This window comes from Cetorhinus maximus, chromosome 2 (assembly GCF_964194155.1).
Source record: "Cetorhinus maximus chromosome 2, sCetMax3.hap1.1, whole genome shotgun sequence".
In the NCBI taxonomy this organism is placed as follows: Eukaryota; Metazoa; Chordata; class Chondrichthyes; order Lamniformes; family Cetorhinidae; genus Cetorhinus; species Cetorhinus maximus.
The window spans coordinates 144910777-144929205 of record NC_135880.1 but is presented as its reverse complement, the minus strand read 5'-3'; the positions used below and the strand labels follow the sequence as shown (position 1 = coordinate 144929205).

Genomic DNA, 18429 nt, shown 5'->3' with positions numbered 1-18429 from the left:
TCCCTCATCCCTGGAACCATTTAGTCCAGTTGAGCCCGAACAAGTGTTTTATAACAGTTCTTTATAACTGCCTTGCATTTGTACTTTAAGCTTTGTTTATAAAGCCCGAGATTCCTCATGCCTTATTAACCACTTTCTCAACCTGCCCTTCCACTTCAACGATTTGTGCACATATGCCCCCAGGACCCTCCGTTTTTGTACCCCCTTTAGAATTGTATCCTTTATTTTGCATTGCCTTTCCTTAGACTTCCTAACAAAACGTATCGCTTCACACTTCTTTGCATTAAATTTCACCTGCCACATATCTGCCCATTCCATCAATCTGTCTATGTCCTCTTGTCACTTTACTCCTCAGTTCACAATACATCCAAGTGCATTTTAAGTTCTATGGATATTTCTGAATGCACATTTTACAAAATATGAGAGCAAATAAGGCCACTCAACTTTGGACAAGCACCCACTTACTTTGAATATCAGTAAATTAAAGAAACAAAGGATTGAATTGTGCAAGTAATATTTATTGAACGGGAAATTCAAAGAACTATAGTATTTAAAAACATCAAGGAACCCAAAAACCTTATTCCTACTCAGTTACAGTATTGTAACCAAGTAAAAGTTCTGTATGGTACACTGAAGTTATAGATGATACCAGTGTTAAAAGGTTAAATTACGAGGATAGATTTGCATGAACTTGGCTTGTATTCCACTGAGTATAGACTATTGAGGGGTGCTTAGGTGTTTAAAATGCTAAAAGGTTTCAACAGAGTAGATACAGAGAATCTATTTCATCTAATGGGGGAATCCAGGGGACAAGAGGACATCTTAAAATTGTCAGGAGTGAAATCATGAAGCATTTCTTCACACAAAGGGTAGTAGATTTATATATGTATTAGGTAAGGATGTCAAGGGACATGGATCAAAGGCAGGTAAATGGAGTTGAGGCACACATCAGCCTTGATCTAACTGAATGCTGGAACAGATTCAAGGAATTAAATGGTCTACTCCTGTTCCTAAGTTCCTGGATGATAAATTGAATCTATTCTAAGATATTCAATACATTGGAATGTTTTCTGTCTGTTTATAAACACTTTTCTTAAAAACTAGCACCAATGAGTGTTTTCTATCAGGACAGTAAATTAAATAGTAACCATACACTGCTAAAAACAAATTTCTGTCCTTATTCAACCAAGCATACATTTGAAATATTGGTCTCTTTAATTTGTAACCAAAGTAGCAAGAGATCCATAACAGACTCTTTAAACCTGGCATTTAAAGAATGTATTCTTTGCTACCCAGAAAAAAAGTGAATAACTGTTTTAAATATTCAAGTGAAACTATATAACAGACAATGTTTAGTGTAAATTTTATTTGAGTGGTGATGATTTTGAATTCACACAAACTTTCATTGCTATTTCCCTCATGGAAAGAAAAATGCTCTTTAACATTAAACAAGCATGGTAAGAAACTCAGAACTTGAAGTCTGGAGGTAAGGCAGGCAGCAGATATGATTTGTGAACACAGCCCCTCTGTTGAGTAACATAAGTAGAAAACAAACAATGAAGGAAGGATTAAACATTATTGAGATAGCCTTACCCATACTGAAGAAATCTGAACTCGAGGACGGATGAGGCATGCCATTTGTGGATGAAAAAGCAGGAGCATTAGGACTAAAAAACTGTCCAAATAAATCTGGCTCAGTTTGGTCAGGCTTGGTTGTTGAAAATGCAGCACCAAACGGATCAAAGGAGTCTGCTGAAAAAGAAAGTTAACAGGCAAATAAAGTTGCTTTATTACAATGTCTGTTATTAGTTAATGATCAATGTAAAATGCAGAGTGCGCATAACTGACTTAAATAAATCTTAGATTTTACCAAAAAGTGAGGAGCTGACTAGAGGGGGGCTTTACTTTAGCATGAGTCGAACTGTCAATCAGTTTGGCACATTTACAAAAAAAGGAAAATACTGCAGATTCTGGAAATCTGAAATAAAAAAAGTGCTGGAAAAACTCAGCAGGTCTGGCAGCATCTTTGGAGAGAGAAACAGAGTTAATGTTTCGAGTCCAACATGACTTTTCTTCAACACTGGCATATTTGCAAACTCAGATCATCATTAAGATCATTCAGCATGACTAACATTTCAGAACAATAACTGAGTGCGGAATAGTGCCAAAATATCCTTACACTTCAATTTCTGTCTGTTGACTTATGGAAATGTAAAATAGATAATAGCCTCAAATTAAAATGGGTAAGGGAAGTGAGCATTGGGGATATCTGGATACCCCCCTTAATGTGACAATTAATCAGGAATAGGGACAGAAGTTTTAAAAGGATACAGAGTTTCTTCAGAACAATTGCACCGAGTCTAAACTAATAGATTCAAACATTTAGAAGGACATATTTCATTTCACACAGCAAGAGTCTTAATAGATGACTATTTACCAAAATGGCATTCGAGCCAACAGCTTTAAATCTGCCTAACACAACTCATTGTGTGTGCAAAGTCATTTTCTATTTACACCCACTGTTCACAATTCCTGGTTCATGCACAGATTTTAAAATGTGATTAAAAATTCTGCTCACCTATTCTTTTAAATAGAAAACTCACTATTTTGTTGACACCATTTCCTACTCCACTGATAGCAACTAGAGTCACGAGAAAGATGACAACTGTGCATTCTGCACAAAGTTAAAAAGGTCCTCATCCTTCATAAAAGTTAACTTGGCATACTTTAGGGTAATAAACTTGACTAGAACTATAATCATCAGAAGCTAATCAAAATTGAGGTGCTAAACCTGGGTCCCCTTCCTTTAGATAAATAAAGAACAAGGTATCTGCACTGTTTCAATAGTGAAACTCAGACACTTTATCAGCTCAAGTATTAAATGAATTACTGCCCCATAATACATTATGCCACATGGAAATACAGCAATTTATTACAGGTTAATGCTTTTTTTGATAACAATTAAGCCATGACAAACACTGATGATTGGCAGGGTCCACTAATAAAATCATGTAATTCTAGTTTACTGTGCTGAACAATTCAAGATAACTTACACAAATATCATAGTTTCTATTTACAGTGTGCAGTCCCACATTGTTTCACAATTTTGCCGCTCGCAGATTGGAGCCCCATGCTTTCTTTATAATGCACTTTCCAAAACAAAATGAAGTTTACAGAGGCAGTCTGGCAACTTCAGTCATACTCTGTTTTGAACCAGGTCATATGATCAAGTCCCAGGGTTGCTCAACACTCAAACCTACTTCACTTGGTGCAGTGAGTTTATGAGCAATGTTCTGCACTAATAGATAGAGTGTTGCCTAGAGGCAAAGAATTCAGGTTTAGGGAGGGAGTGGGGACTGGGGGAAGAGACAAACAGATATACCAGCTCAACTACTTTGAAATCTACCTCCAGTGAACCCTAGTGAAACAGCAACCACGGAGAAGTCTGCAGCTTGTAGTAATAGAAGGTGACTAATACATAGCACTACACAATAAAAATTTGGAGGGGAGGCAGGGCAGGCGTAGAAATATTTTCCTCACTATCTACAACTCCACACTCAGAAGAACTCTTTCTGTTTCAATTTCTAGACCAATCAATTTATCATTTAACAGAAATGCATCCAATATTAACAGTTCTATTTATCTGGTAGTTGTAAGTGATTTCCATCTGGAGCAATGCCTACCTGCTGAAACGTGCACTGTAGAAGGTACAGGAACTGGTTCCACTCGCGGTGGAGGTGCCCCACCAAAAAAATCATCCCCTCCCCCAATAAGGTCAGCTGAGAATTCCTGCTGTATTTCTGGTGGACCACCAGCAAACAAATCATTCAGCAGGTCAGCATTGCTAGATGAACTCTTCATTTCCGCTGTAGGAGGGGCAATGTCAGACTGGACATCGCTATGCAGTCCAAGTAAATCCACATTGTCCTCGGTAGGAGATTCTGTGGCTTGCTCTGCTGGTCCTTCAAAATCTGCTTCAACGAAAAAGTTTACAGTGTTCGCTTGTTCTGGCTGAGTTGGACTTTCTGGCTCATCAACCTTCACTGTGCTGCGCTCACTGGAAAAAGCAGCAAAATCATCATCCGATGGTCCACTTTCATCCACCAAACTTGGGTGACCTTCATCTGGAGACTGTCCTTCTGTGGCCCTGGAGTCTTCTTTTGCTTCTGAAAAATAAACAGTGTCAGGCCTAAACTCGCTAGGTTCACACAAGCCACTGAAATCACTACATGAAAATTTATTATTTACATTTTGACTTCGTTCTTCATTGTCTTTAGATGATAACTTATAACAGGTTAGAGTTTCAAGGGAAATGGCTCTTCGTTATCTCACCAACTTGTTATATTTCATGTCAGATTGGTCAGTGAATTGGTGGGTCATTTGGCTATGAGGGACATCACAGCTAGCTGGTGTCCAAATACAAGCTCTTTGCACTCTGGAGAAAACAGGAAAATTAATTTATTTTCCCTCTCCATCACCTAAGAACACAGAGTTCAACTGTAGTGCTCCCACCAGCAGGAGCCAACAAACTCAGCACAGATTGGAGAACTTCCTTGGTCTGTGTTGCTTCGTATCATATGAGGCAGTGCACAAACCTAATTGGGAAATCTACAAAAATCAGTGCATTTCCTCAATAGCTCAGTTTGTCTGCCCACAAAGAAATAGGAGTTCAAAGTTGATGGGAAGTTGAGGCAGAAGTGGGGGAATTCCTCATTGGCATTCAAAGCAGAAAGTCATAATGAAAAAAAAATCTAGTTTCTGGAAATTTGAAACATAAGATTAAAACCAAAGAGAAGTAAGCTAAAAGTAAAGGATGATAGACCCAAATGTTACCTTGCCCCCAAATAAATTAAAGCAGTGCACAAATGCAAATTAATCAATGGTATTCAACACAGACTGACTACAGACATTCTACATCCTTAATATTATTTGGAACAGTGTCTGTTTAATTTGCAGCAGTGAAATAATTATTTACATCATTGGTGCTTTTCCAAAGTTTCTGTGCAAGAGCGCAATTTTAATACAGGTTTAACTGATTTCACAAAGGCAACAACATGCGTATCAGGTAGCTTGCTAGCCCAAAGGGTTGAAGAGTGGTAGCTCAGTGAAGAAGGTTAGGTCAATATCAATGCTTGCACTCCATACAAATAATACAACATGAAGCTAGTCCAATAATGTTCCACGAGATGTAAAACTAATCACATAGTAGTTTACTTTGTTGTGAATTTGACATACTAAACTTTTGAATAAGTTATTGTAACTGCAATACATGCTTCTTTTAGCAGGTGCAGTGAAACTTTGCTTTTAACTAATTACCCATGTGAAACAAAAATCAAGGAATTATTTTTAAAAATGGAACCTTCACATATTGCACTAGTGAAATCTGGCCAATTCATCAGGATCATGCATCGCTCACCTTCCCAATTTAGTGTTTCAAAAAAACTATTGGAGGTGTCACTGTTCTGATGTGATGTCTCATCTTCACTTGTATTTTGTGAAGCTTGGTCCGATTTAGGGGTCTCTGCATCATACTGTGCTGTTGATCCTGGTTGTCTGGGTAGCTCAGGCTTTCCTTTGTATGGTGAGAAAAACATTTATAAATTTCGGAAACTTCTCAAGTTATATCTTTTCTCCATATCAATGGGCTTTCCTGAATATTAGGCATAATTTCTATAAACAAAATTGTTCTCAGACTTCAGCGATACTACCCAATAAACATTGGCCCATGAGAATTGCGGTACACTAAGATTCAAAAACCAAAGTAGATCTCTTCGCTTAGGAAGTTCTTTCTATTTAAAAAAGTTATTCCTACCTGCACAATACAAAAATAATTGACAAAATCTAATGCAATTGTTATGCAACTCTCAGTTACTAATAAGCATTAATATGGTCATGCATGCTGCAGAGAAAGTGTTGAAGGTGGGTGTGCAAAGGTTTTCACACTCTGCTTAAAATAGTTTCTTACACATAAACTGTTGATGCATTGCCTAGGATTCATTCTTACAACAAATATGTCTATAGATACAGGAGTAGGGCAACAGAGAGAGGTGGAATAAACAAAAGTATGCATCATATATTAACAGAAGATTCTAATGTTTTTCAAGGTACTAGGGTGAGTGAGGGGCCAGAAAACAGGTCTGACCTAATTCTTTGAGCTCTCAGTCAACATAGTATCATATAGTATTGAAGGAGGCCGTTGGGTTATTATGCCTTTGTCAGCTCTAAGAAACAGCTATCCAATTCGTCCCACTTTCCTTCACTTCTCCCATAGCTCTAAGTTCTTCCTTTTCAAGTATTTATCAAAATTTATTTTGAAAGTCACAACTGAATCTGCTTCCACGACCTTTTCAGGTAGTGCAATCCAGATTATACCAATTCACTCTTTTAAACAATTTCTCATCATCTTCCACCTTTTGTCAATTATCTTACACGTGTCTTCTCGTTACCAACCCTCTTGACATTGGAAATAGTTTCTCTTTACTTACACTATCAAAATCCTTCATAATTTTGAACATCTCTCCTTTACCTTCTCTGCTCCAAGGGGAACAATTCCAGTTTCTCTAGGATCTACACATAACTGAAGGCATTCAGCCTGGTACCATTTTAATAAAGTTGCTATGCACCGTCTCGAAAACCTTGACACCCTTCCTAAAGCTCGTTGGTCAGAATTGGACAATACCGCAGTTAATGATTAGCAAAACTTCCTAGCTTTTGTACTCTATGCCTCTATTTATAAAGCTTGTATTTAAAAAAAAAAGCCAAATCAACGTCTCCTGCCACCTTCAAAGATTTGTGTATGTTGCCAGAGTAAAGTCACTCACTATGAGGGAATCATTCACTGCATTTTGAAATATACCCTATTCAGATATGCAGTTTATCACTGCTTCCCCCTATGTATAAACAGAGTTTTGACACCCTTACCGAGCATAATATCACTTGTAACAGCTTCCTAATCTTGGCAGCTAAAGTTACAGCTTCTGAAATTTTTTGCACTTTATGAATCTGCCTAATTTTAAGCCTTTATGTCAAACAAGCATCTATAGAGCTTCCCGATTTAGATTGTACTCCTATCTGCTACTCTTACATCTAACAGGCAATACATCACACTTAACTTTGAACTACATCTTTCACTGTTCTGCCTGCTCACTTAATCCATGTTCTATTGCACTCTTCTGCTCTAATCTTAATATCAATTTCACACCTGGCAGTACTCTATTTGTAACATAGTTGGATTTTCAATGGTTTCATTTGAAGGCAATTTTTGGTTTTATTTATTTCATGTTATAGATATAAAGTTAAGCTTAGGTTACAAATAGTTAATTAAGTTCCCAGAGATTCAGTAATAACTTATGATTTGATATTAGAAAATATCTATACACACTGAATATATGCTACCCTGAGGAGAAATGAGATAGGCATTAAAACCATTTATTTTTCTATACACAATAATGTTGAGACAATGGGTTTTCATTCAAATCACCTAGGCTCATTGAGTGAAAACTCATTGCTGTTTTTACTTGGCCCATCTCCTCCTTCATCACTCACTTTCTTGATGTATCTTTGCTTGTATCCTTGATACCATCTGCAAGATGTTTTCATACCCTTTTATTCCCTTATTATAATTTTCTTTGTTTCCTTTTCTGAATTTCTGTAATCATCACGCTACTAATTTTTGTCCCATATTCTTTGCCCTAACATATGTAATGACATAAATTCCTCTCCATGAGTTGCATTTATGAGCAGACAAGATATTGGCTTAGGCCTCTAAAACCTACCAAATTTAGATAACATCTCTTGTTGCTCTTCACGGCTGGAGAAGAGAATCTTGGGATTGAGTCCCTTTGTCATTAAGTTTTCCCATGGTGGCATATTACAGCTGATGTTGTCACGCGCCTCTACTTCTACTTCCAGAGTTACCTGGAAGAGGTCTGGATATTTCTCCTGAATGTCACATGCATCAAGATCATATCTGCAACACAGATTCATCATTTCATCAGAATTATTTTACAAGAACTTACATTTATATAGCACCTTTAACATAATAAAATGTCCCTCGGTGCTTCATAGGAGAGCTATAAAAGAAAATATGACACCAAGCCACATAACAAGATATTAGGTCAGATGAGGTGGAAGTGGTAATGTGGTTGTGCAAATAAGAAGCTGGAGAAATGTTGTGGCAAACAGAGGGCCAAAAGCTAGACAGTTGAAATTTTTAAAGTGCAGTTGTAAACGTGTTGAGGGATAGTTTCTCCAGAGGCAGACACAGGAGGAAGTGGGGTTGGGATGCGGAAGGTGGATGTGAGTGGAGAGTGATAAAAAGAAATGATCAGAGATGGACTTACCAGTGATTGATATGATGGGACAAGCAAGATCGCGTGAGATGGCAAGTTTAAGGGGATGGCTGTGAATATGGGTTTGCGAGTTTACATGGAGGGAGAGATTTAGGGAGTTAAGAGATTTAGGGAGGGTAAAAGGACTCCGAACTCAGAGGAGAGAGAGCATGATGAGTTGAAATGGAGGTTGAACGAAGAGGCTGACAGAGGAAAGCAGTGAAGATATCTCGGAGAAAATAATTTACTGTACTTGAGAGAACAATGATTTTGAATGAGAAGCAAGAAGGGCGGCAAGGCGAGATGCTCGAAGGAGATGCAAATGTCAGAGGAGTAGGGGATCAGGCCAAGGTCTGATCCTGTAAGTGCCACACTACCACTGTGACAGTTGTGGAGGCACAATGTTGGAAAATATAGCCAGATGGGGAAGCTTCTTATCACCCCTCAGTTAGGTTTCTGATAAGGCCATCCACAATAAACTTATGGATGGCAAAGGCCTTGTTTACATGCCAATGGACATTTTGGATGAAGATGGGTAGAGCTGATCCACTGGAAGGGTTCATAGGGTCTGCAATGGGAAGGGTGACCTGGACAGGAAGGCGATCAGCCCCTAGTGGGCACACTGAGTGGGAAGGTTGACGGAAGGGCAGGATGGGGTAGTTGGGGCTATTGCTTGTAATGAGGGGACCAATCATGGTTCAAGGATGAGTGTAGAAGAGCATGCCATGAGCTCTGAAGAAGAGTCATACGGACTTGAAACGTTAGCTCTGTTTCTCTCTCCACAGATGCTGAGTTTTCAGCATTTTTTGTTTTTATTTCAGATTTCCAGCATCTGCAGTATTTTGCTTTCATGCCATGAGCAGCACAAGGCAAACCTAAAAATGAGATGTAAAACTGGTGAAGTTACAACACAGGACTGCATGCATGCTAAACAGCAGAAGCAGCATACAATAGACAGGGCTAAGCAATCCCACAACCAATGGATCAGATTAAAGCTCTGTAGTCCTGCATATACCATCTTGAAAGGCGGTGGACAATTAAAAAAAACGAACGGGAGGAGGAGAATCTATGAACATTCCCATCCTCAATGGTGACAGAACCCAGCACAATGGAAGCAGCTGGGATGCTGGCTGAAAGTCATGATTCTGTAAGTATAAGCTTCACCAGTCTGTGGGACAGCTCTACCAATTTTGAGATAAGTCCCCAGATGTTAGTGAGGAAATCTTTGCAGTCGAATGGATTGGATGTGTCGCCATCATATTCAGATGGCTAGGTCAAATCACAAGTGATCTATCCAGTTTTATTCTTATTGTGCCTTTTTGTAGCTATTTGGTACAACTCAGTGGCTTGCTAAGCGATTTCAGAAGGCAGATAGGAGTCAGTCAGCTCTGAAGAAGAGTCATACAGAGTCGAAACGTTAACTCTGTCTTTCTCACCCCAGGTGCTGTTAGACCTGCTGGGTTTTTCCAGCATTTTCTGTTTTTGTTAAGAGTCAACCACATTGCTGTGGGTACCATCAGATCAGGTCCGCAGATTTCCTTCCCTAAAGGGCGTCACTGAGCCAAGATAGGTTTTTAATTACAGTCTGGTGGTTTCATGCTCACCATTATTGACACTGGCTTTTTATTCCAGATTTATTTAATTAACTGAATTTAAATTCAGTTGGTGGAATTTGAACTCATATCTCTAGGTCATGAGTCCAGGCCTCTGGATTATTAATCCAGTGACATAACCATTCTTTAACCAGTTGTATTGATATGGCTGGGACTAGTTAAGTTTCTGGAAAATGATGATTCCCAAGGTGTTGATGGATTGGTGCAGCTGCACCAATACAAGAAGCTTCAGACCATCCAGGACAAAGCAGTTTGTTTAATCAGTGCCCCAGCTACTGGATTTAACATCCCTCAGTCACCAGCCCTGTATGGGAGCACCATTACCAAAAGGATTGCAGCGGTTCAAAAAAGAGGCTCATCACCACCTTCTCAATTCAATTCAATTGTGAGCTTGCCAGGATCACCGACATCCCAAACACATGGGGCAGGATTTTACCATCGGCAAGCAGGGGTGGGGCCTGCTCGCCGACGTGTAAAATGACGCAGGATGACATCGGGCAGAACTCCCGACGTCACCCCGCCCCATTTAAATTTTCAGGAAGGCAGGGTTGCAGCAAAATCAGCTGTGTGCCTGCCGACCAATTGAGGCCATTGACAGATCAATTAAAGTAATTAGTGGACCTGCCCATCCAACCTTAAGGTTGGTGGGCAGGCCAGGAGCCCCGGCGGTAAGTAGAAAAAACATTAAACCTCATCCACAGGCGGGATGAGGTTTCACGTAGGGTTTAAAAATTTTAATAAAGTTTTGTTGGAAATTATGGACATTGTCACATGAGGGGACATGTAAGGGAAAGTTTTTTTTTCTATTTTTTAATATTTTTACAGTAGAGCTGATCTCCCTGAGGCAGTACTTAGCCTCAGGGAGATGAGTGCGCTCTTTCGTGCGCATGTGCGAAAGAACGCACTCTCGATTTTAGGAAACCCCCCACCCGCATAGGGAGCACATAGCACTTCCCGGTGGACATCATGCTGGGCGGGTCTTAATTGGCCCGCCCATGTAAAATGGCGCCACGCCTCCAATTGGGGGCGCCGATCGGAAGCGCCAGCCCATCAACTTCCCCGCCAACGGGGGGAAAATTCAGCCCATGAATAATAGTTGATAATTAATGAGTGTAAGTTTGAACTCTCACTTAGCAGATACTCCTCATGACCGGATGGAGAGCAGCAAAACTTTGTACAAGATAGGCAAGTGCATCTTCACCATACTAAATGGTGGTTACATCTCATGGAAGCTTCACGAGTTTGGGGTGTGTAACAGATGCTTATCTCTCTGCATCCAGTTATGATAAGCAGTAAACCCCAAATATGTGAACAAGCATTGGTTCTCAAACCAGGTCTCCAGTTGTTCCAAATCTCAGTTTCTTTATCATTCACGAAACACACAAGACTTAATCTAGGTCCTCAACAAGAGGGGCTTTAGCAAAGAGATTTGCCTATCAAAAGGCTGATTTCAATTTCCAGGATATTCAGTCACAGAGCAAAGCACTCCTTCTCTGCAACTATTTTCTCTTTTTTGGTCACAAATCTATCCTGTAGTTTGATCCTAAATCTCACAGGAACTAAAGGCACCTCTTCTTTTACACACCTAGGAGCTCTGGATCATCAAGAGAAATGTTTGGACACATTTTATATGCCGCAAGCTTAACCTGCTTACAAAGAATGCTATCCTGGACTTTTCTGTCATGTAAGCAAGACAGACCAGAATACCCTTCACCATTTCTCAGCATAATTCCAAAGGTCTGTCCCCAAGCTGAAGTTGAAATCCACCCACGTCCATAGATACTGATTCAAATCAACATGTAATTTAAGACAGCTGAGATTCTCCCTTAATAGTACAACAGAATGAACCAATTGCAAATGACAAATCTTAAACTCAATGTTCCTAAATCGTGTTGCTTATACTGAATATTTATAAACAGTGTTTATTAAATTTGTATAAAAATCATCTTTGTATTTTTATTTTTTCACCTGTTCTTGCTGAATTTTGAAACAATTTATCTTGCTGCCATAATTTTAAAACCTAGCTATCTCACTGAATGGTTTAACTTTCTATTGCTAATAAAACATAGCCAAAGCTCAAGATAACTTTGAAGCTGAAAGTATGTCTGCAACTAGGTTAATTTATTGGGGGTGGCAGGGGGGAGGTGGAATTCCGCTAACTACAACAGGGTAGGTTTATGTACATCAACCTGCAAAGCAGCAATCACCTGCACACATCATCATTTATTGAATGGAATTTGCTGAGTACATTTTTGCAATTCTGTCAGATTTCATCAAGCGAAATCCCTCACACTTTTGTATATGTTAAGCAAACATTAAAGAAACAAACCCCTCCAATTCTAGATTTTTTATATATAGAACAATGAAAAACCATTTACTCCTCCTGACAACCAGAATAGTGAATTATTTTCTATGAATATAAAACTAATTGTTTCCTTGCCCTTGTATTAGCCAAAATAATCCAGTGTTCAAATGCCACACTTAGATTGAGAAAATATATTTAAATTGGACCCCCTATGTACAATCCAACTAGAGAGATAAAATTTCAAATACAAATTTGTGATGTAAAAAGGTAAATACAGCAGATACAAACATATTGAATTTATATTTATTGCAAGAGAATAAATTTAAACAGGCTTACTTTGCAAATTTGACCAATGTAGCATTCCTAGGCACAAATCCAGTGTGGAATTGAATCTGAAACATCTTCATTGAAGTCATCTGAAATAAAATGGTCAGTCAATGCATGCACATATCTTGCAATCAAGTCTATACTTGAACTTGGGATTCAGGGACAAGAGTGCTACCAACTGAGTCACGGCTAACAATGGTTCAAAAACAAATGAAAGAGAAGGGAAAGGGGAGATGGTGGCATAGTGGTAACCTCGCCAGATGAGTAATCCAGAGGCCCAGGCTAATGCTCTGGGGATGTGGGTTCAAATCCCACCATGGCAGCTGGTGGAATTTAAATTCAGCTAATAAATCAGGAATTAAAAAGCTAGGTAATGGTGACTTTGAAACCATTGTCAATTGTCGTACATGTGACTTCAGGCCCACAGCAATGTGGTTGACTCTTAAATGCCCTCTGAATTGGCCTCAAAACCTCTACAACACCTACAAAAAGGAATGAAACCAGACAGATCACGCAGCATCGACCCAGCCATTGGAAACAACAACAGTAAACGCAGCCCTGTCCACCAACCGCACAATGGCAGCAGTGTGTACCATTTACAAGATGCACTGCAGCAACTCACCAAGACTCCTTCGACAGCACCTTCCAAACATACAACCTCCACCACTTAGAAGGACGAGGGCAACAGATGCATGGAAACACCACCACCTGCAGGTTCCCCTCCAAACTATACACCATCCTGATTTGGAACTATATCACAGTTCCATCACTGTCACTGGGTCAAAATCCTGGAACTCCCTCCCTAAAAGCATTGTGGGTGTACCTACATCACATGGACTACAGCAGTTCAAGGCAGCAGCTCACCACCACCTTCTCAAGGGCAATTAGGGATGGGTAATGAATGCTGGCATAGACAGCAATGCCCACATTCCATGAAAGAATTTTAAAAATGTAGAGTAACAATCATAAATTGTGATTTGGGCACTGCAGGTAAATAAAACTAGAAGATGTAAAGTAATTAAACCAGGAGAAAGAAATAAGAAATGTGCAAGTACAACATATAGAACAGAGCACAGGTCAGGGTGTGTGGTCCAAATAAGGCTTCTTTATACAAATACTCAGAGCATAAGGGGAAAAAATAAGAGTGAATTGCAGATATAAATTTAGTTGGAAAGTATGACATGATAACCATTTCTGAGACGTGGCTGCAAGACAGTTAGTCACTAAATATACCAGGTTAGAATGTCTACAGGAAAGAGAGGAAAAATGGTAGAGAAGGAGTAGTGCCAGTGATTGAAAATGAAATCACTTCAGTGGTGAGAAGACATAATGAGAAGTAAACAGTGGAGACTTTATAGGTAGAATTAAGAACTAGGAAAGGATTTAATACTATAGTGGGAATTGTGTATAGGTCCCCTGGTAGGAGTTATTAGGTGATAGACTGAACAAATATAGACATTAGACAAGCATGTAGCAAAGGCAGAGTGTCTTAGATGATGAATTTCAACTTTCATTTAGATTGAGATAAGCAGACTAGCACATGTCAGAAAGTAGCAAATTTCTCGAGTATGCCTGGGATTGTTTTCTACAGCAATATGTCCTTGAGCCAAAAGGTGGTATGCCATACCAGATATAGTAATTAGGAATGATCCAGATTTAGTTTAATGGTGCGTGCACATTTATCAAACAGCAATCTTTTGTTTTATTCATTCACGGGATGTGCGTTTCACTGGTTGGGCCAGCATTTACTGCCCATCCCTAGTTGCCCTTGAGAAGGTGCTGGTGAGCTGCCTTCTTGAACCGCTGCAGTACATGTGGTGTAGGTACACCCACTGTGCTGTTAGGGAGTTCCAGAATTTTGACCCAGCGACATTGAAGGAACGGTGATATATTTCCAAGTCATAGCGAGATGGTGAGTGACTTGGAGGGGAACTTCCAGGTGGTGGTGCTCCCATCTATCTGCTGCCCTTGTCCTTCTAGATGGTAGTGGTCGTGGGTCGTGGGTTTGGCAGGTAGTAAAGGCAAAACGCCTTTAAGTATGGATTTCAACTTTCATATAGATTGAGATAAGCAGACTAGCACATATCAGAAAGGTAGCAAATTTGTTGAATATGCCTAGGATTGTTTTCCATAGCATTATGTCCTTGAGCCAAAAGGGGGTATGCCATACAGATACAGTAAAAGCAATAAGCCAGATTTAGTTTACAGCTTAATGTGCATGCACATTTATCATAATATGACTGAGTTTAATATAGCAGTTGAAAGTGAGAATAGTGAAACAGCTAAGGTTCTAGGTTTAGATAAGGCTGACTTCAATACAATGAGACAGAGAATGCTCAAAGTAAACTGGGTAAGTCTATTAATGGGTAAAACAACAGAAAATCAGTAGAAGGTGTTCAAAAAATAATTTAATGTGATACAGTTTATACCCCTAAGGGGGCAAGAGCTCTACTGGTGAAAAAGACAATCATGGACGACTAAAAAGATAAGCAGCAACATAAAACAAAAAGAGCACACAAAAGTGCAAAAAATAGCAATAGATCCAGCGAATAAGAAAGTTACAAATAACAGCAAAGGGTGACAAATCAAATGGTAAGAGCTACGAAAAAGGCAGCATGAAAATAAACTTGCAAGAGATAGCAAAGTCGACAGAACATTTTTACGATTACAGTAGGAAAAAGAGTGGTCAGAAGCAATGTAAGCCCCTTAAAAACTGATAGCGATAATATTGGCCGGGACTTTCCAACTCTGTCATGGCGGGACCCGCAAAGAAGATTCGACGGCCCAGCCAAAAGTCCATTGACTTTCGGTGGGAGTGGATGATCACGGCAGCAGGCGGGGCCAGAAAATCCCACTCATTGTCAATAAAAATAAGGAAATGACAGGGTTGCATCCCTGGAATTTAGAAGGTTAAGGGGTGATTTGATCGAAGTTTTCAAGACATTAAGGGGAACAGAGAGGGTAGGAGAGAGAAACTATTTCTGATAGTTGGGGTGTCCCGGACTAAGGAGCAAAGTTTAAGAATTAGGACCAGACCTTTCAGGGTAGACATTATGAAAGACTTCTACATGCAAAGAACAAGATAGATTTTTGTTAACCAAAGGTATTAAGGAATATAAGGCAAAGGTGGGTATATGATGTGCAGTCACAGATCAGCCATCATCTCACTGAATAGTGGAGCAGGCTCAAGGGGCTGAATGGTCTACTCGTGTTCTTATGTTCCTATTTAAGGAAGTGGCTAGTTAGACAATGCTACACATCCAACACCTCAGAGGAGACAAAGATCACATGAAAGAAATATATTCACTAAATCAATTTCCTCTTCCTCATGTGTCAGCATTAAAGTGAATCCAGATCCTCTTATCAAGCAAGAAACTGAAGTTAAATAATTTTGCGGAGTTCACAAGTGTTATTTCATCACAACCAGAGTAACTGAATCAAGAAGAATTGGTTAGTTTTTCTATACCTTTGCTTGCAGTCTTCCTCCAAGTGTTGATCTGGCATGAAAGATCACAATGAGGACATCACCTTGGACATTTAAACCCAGTGGAATTATTGCCTTGCCGTCTTCCATTTTAAATTCCCTGAAAGAAATAGATGTCATATAATCTTTGCCTCACAATACAATATGGTTCAATCTAATTCTATTTTTTTTAAAATCCTCTATCACAAATCATTTGAGATCAGTATTTCTCATGTTGAACAGTCTGACAAACCCAATGCTAAAACAGCAGTTTGATTTAACATTAGCTGTATTGTCAAGTCATGAAAAATAACATTAGGATATGTAATGTTGGTGGACTGCTTCACCAATGTCATCATAACCATGCCCCAAACTGTCCTCATCTAGTACCAATGCATATGCACTTCCAACAGGAGAGGTTAGTAATCAGGTCTGGAAAACTTGAGTCAATCTTTCCCCTTTTCAGCTTGTGTACACAGAGACTGACATTTGCCACCAGATAATTGAAAGGCTGATTTGAGCTGAATCAAAGCAATAACTTACATTTATATATAACCGTTAATCACAAGGTGCTTCATAAAATCAAGGAGGGCAGGAGAAAAAGGGGAGGACAGGTAACTGAAGATAGAGTCAATGAACTAGGTTTGAATTTTGTCCTCTCTGATCAGTATGGAGCAGTACATTACCAAGCAGTGCACATAGCTGCTGTTCTATCAGTCTCACCAATGTGATGTACCAACAACTCCTATAATAGCCATGTTATAGCTGAGTGAGTTTGCTAATTTAGTGAAAACTTATAGATAGTTTTGTCCTGACAAACCCTGCCACTGCAAAGTAGTCGACTCATCTCTTTTGGCCAATGGAGAGATGAGGCTTTCATCCCATTCCAGCTGAATTGAAACACCATCACATTGGTGCACAGAATGTGTCTGGCTCTAATTTTTAAACTACGGCCCCTCATCCAAGACTCCCAGACCAGCAGAAATAGTTTCCCTTTATCTATGCTTTCTGTTCCCCTTAATATAAAAACATCTATCAAATTACCTCTTAATCTTATTAATTCCAGAGAATAAATCATGTCATTTCCTTATGTTCATTAACAATATTACCGTTATCAGTTTTAAGGGAGACTTCATTTTAAAAAGAGCACGGAGAGCAGGGAGACCATTTAAAAAAAAGAGTGGGGAGACTTCATTTAAAAAAGAGCAGGGAGACTTCATGTGAGACTGCAGTGAGACCAGTGGCAGAGTGACATCACGAACCACAACGTAACACATGTGCAGAGAAAGCAGCTGATTGGTGAGTAGGATTGGCGAGTATTCCTAGTCTTCAAAGTAAAAGTAAGGTCTTTAGTTTGTGTTTAGGTCTCTAGTCTTTTTTCTCTCTCTTTTCCTTCAGAATAGCTTGTTAAGTATCAGATCCGATACTGGTGTAAAAAAAATTAATTACAATAAAGTGTAAAGAGCGGGGAATTCTTCAAGTGTAAAGAGCAGGGATACCACAGTAATCAGTTAATAAATTCAATAAAATACGATAGTGATGGCAGGATGGGTGATGTGTTGCTGCTGCAGCATGTGGGATCTGCTGACCATCAAGGAGATCCCGAGCAAACACACCTGTAGTAAGTGTTTGCAGCTCGAGGAACTTCGGAACCAAGCTCAGGAGCTGGTGTCCAAGCTGCAGACATTGTGCCACATCAGGGAGGGGGAAAATTACCTGGACACTTTGCTCCAGGAGGCGGTCACACCCCTCAGATTAGGTCATTCAAATTTAGTCTGTGATCAGGGACAGGAGATTGTCACTACCGGTGAGGCAGGTATGGGGACCCAGGGGGTAGCATTCGAGGAGCCTCGGCCCCTGCAATTGTCCAACAGCTACGAGGTTCTTGCAAGCTGAGTGGACGAGAGCGGGTATTGCAGGGAGGATGAGCAAACTGAACATGGCACTATGGTGCAGGGAGCCATTCAAGTGGGGGGAGGAAATAGGAATGTACTAGTTTAGGGTGACTGTATAATTAGGGGGATAGATTCTGTTCTCTGCAGCCATGAGCGTAAGTTCCCAAGGCTGTGTTGCCTGCTCGGTGTCAGGGTTAAGGACATCTCTTCAGGGCTGGAGAGGAACTTGGAATGGGAGGGGAGGGATCCAGTTGTCGTCATTCATGTCAGTACTAATGACATTGATAGGACTAGAAAGGCAATTCTGCTGAAACAATTTGAACATTAGAAGCTAAATTATAAAGCAGAACCTCCAATGTAATAATCTCGGGATTACTACCTGAGCCACAGGCAAACTGGCATAAGGTAAAGTCAAGGAGTTAAATGTGTGGCTCAAAGATTGGTGTGGGAGGAATGGGTTCCAGTTCATGGGGCAATGGCACCAGTATTGGGGTTG

At 39.8% G+C, this 18429-nt stretch overlaps 1 protein-coding gene across 3 annotated transcripts in view; it reads right to left on the bottom strand.

Annotated features, from left to right (window-relative positions):
- gak (cyclin G associated kinase) overlaps positions 1–18429 on the bottom strand; it is a 133422-nt gene that overhangs the window by 19512 nt on the left and 95481 nt on the right. For 2 of the 3 annotated variants that reach the window (XM_078570498.1, XM_078570500.1), the window contains exons 17-22: positions 16042–16159; positions 12585–12664; positions 7776–7969; positions 5417–5572; positions 3684–4166; positions 1594–1752 (exon numbers count right to left, since the gene is read on the bottom strand). In XM_078570498.1, coding sequence (XP_078426624.1) covers positions 1594–1752; positions 3684–4166; positions 5417–5572; positions 7776–7969; positions 12585–12664; positions 16042–16159 — 1190 coding nt within the window. The remainder of the gene's footprint in view (positions 1–1593; positions 1753–3683; positions 4167–5416; positions 5573–7775; positions 7970–12584; positions 12665–16041; positions 16160–18429) is intronic. The other variant, XM_078570499.1, reaches the window with a different exon arrangement.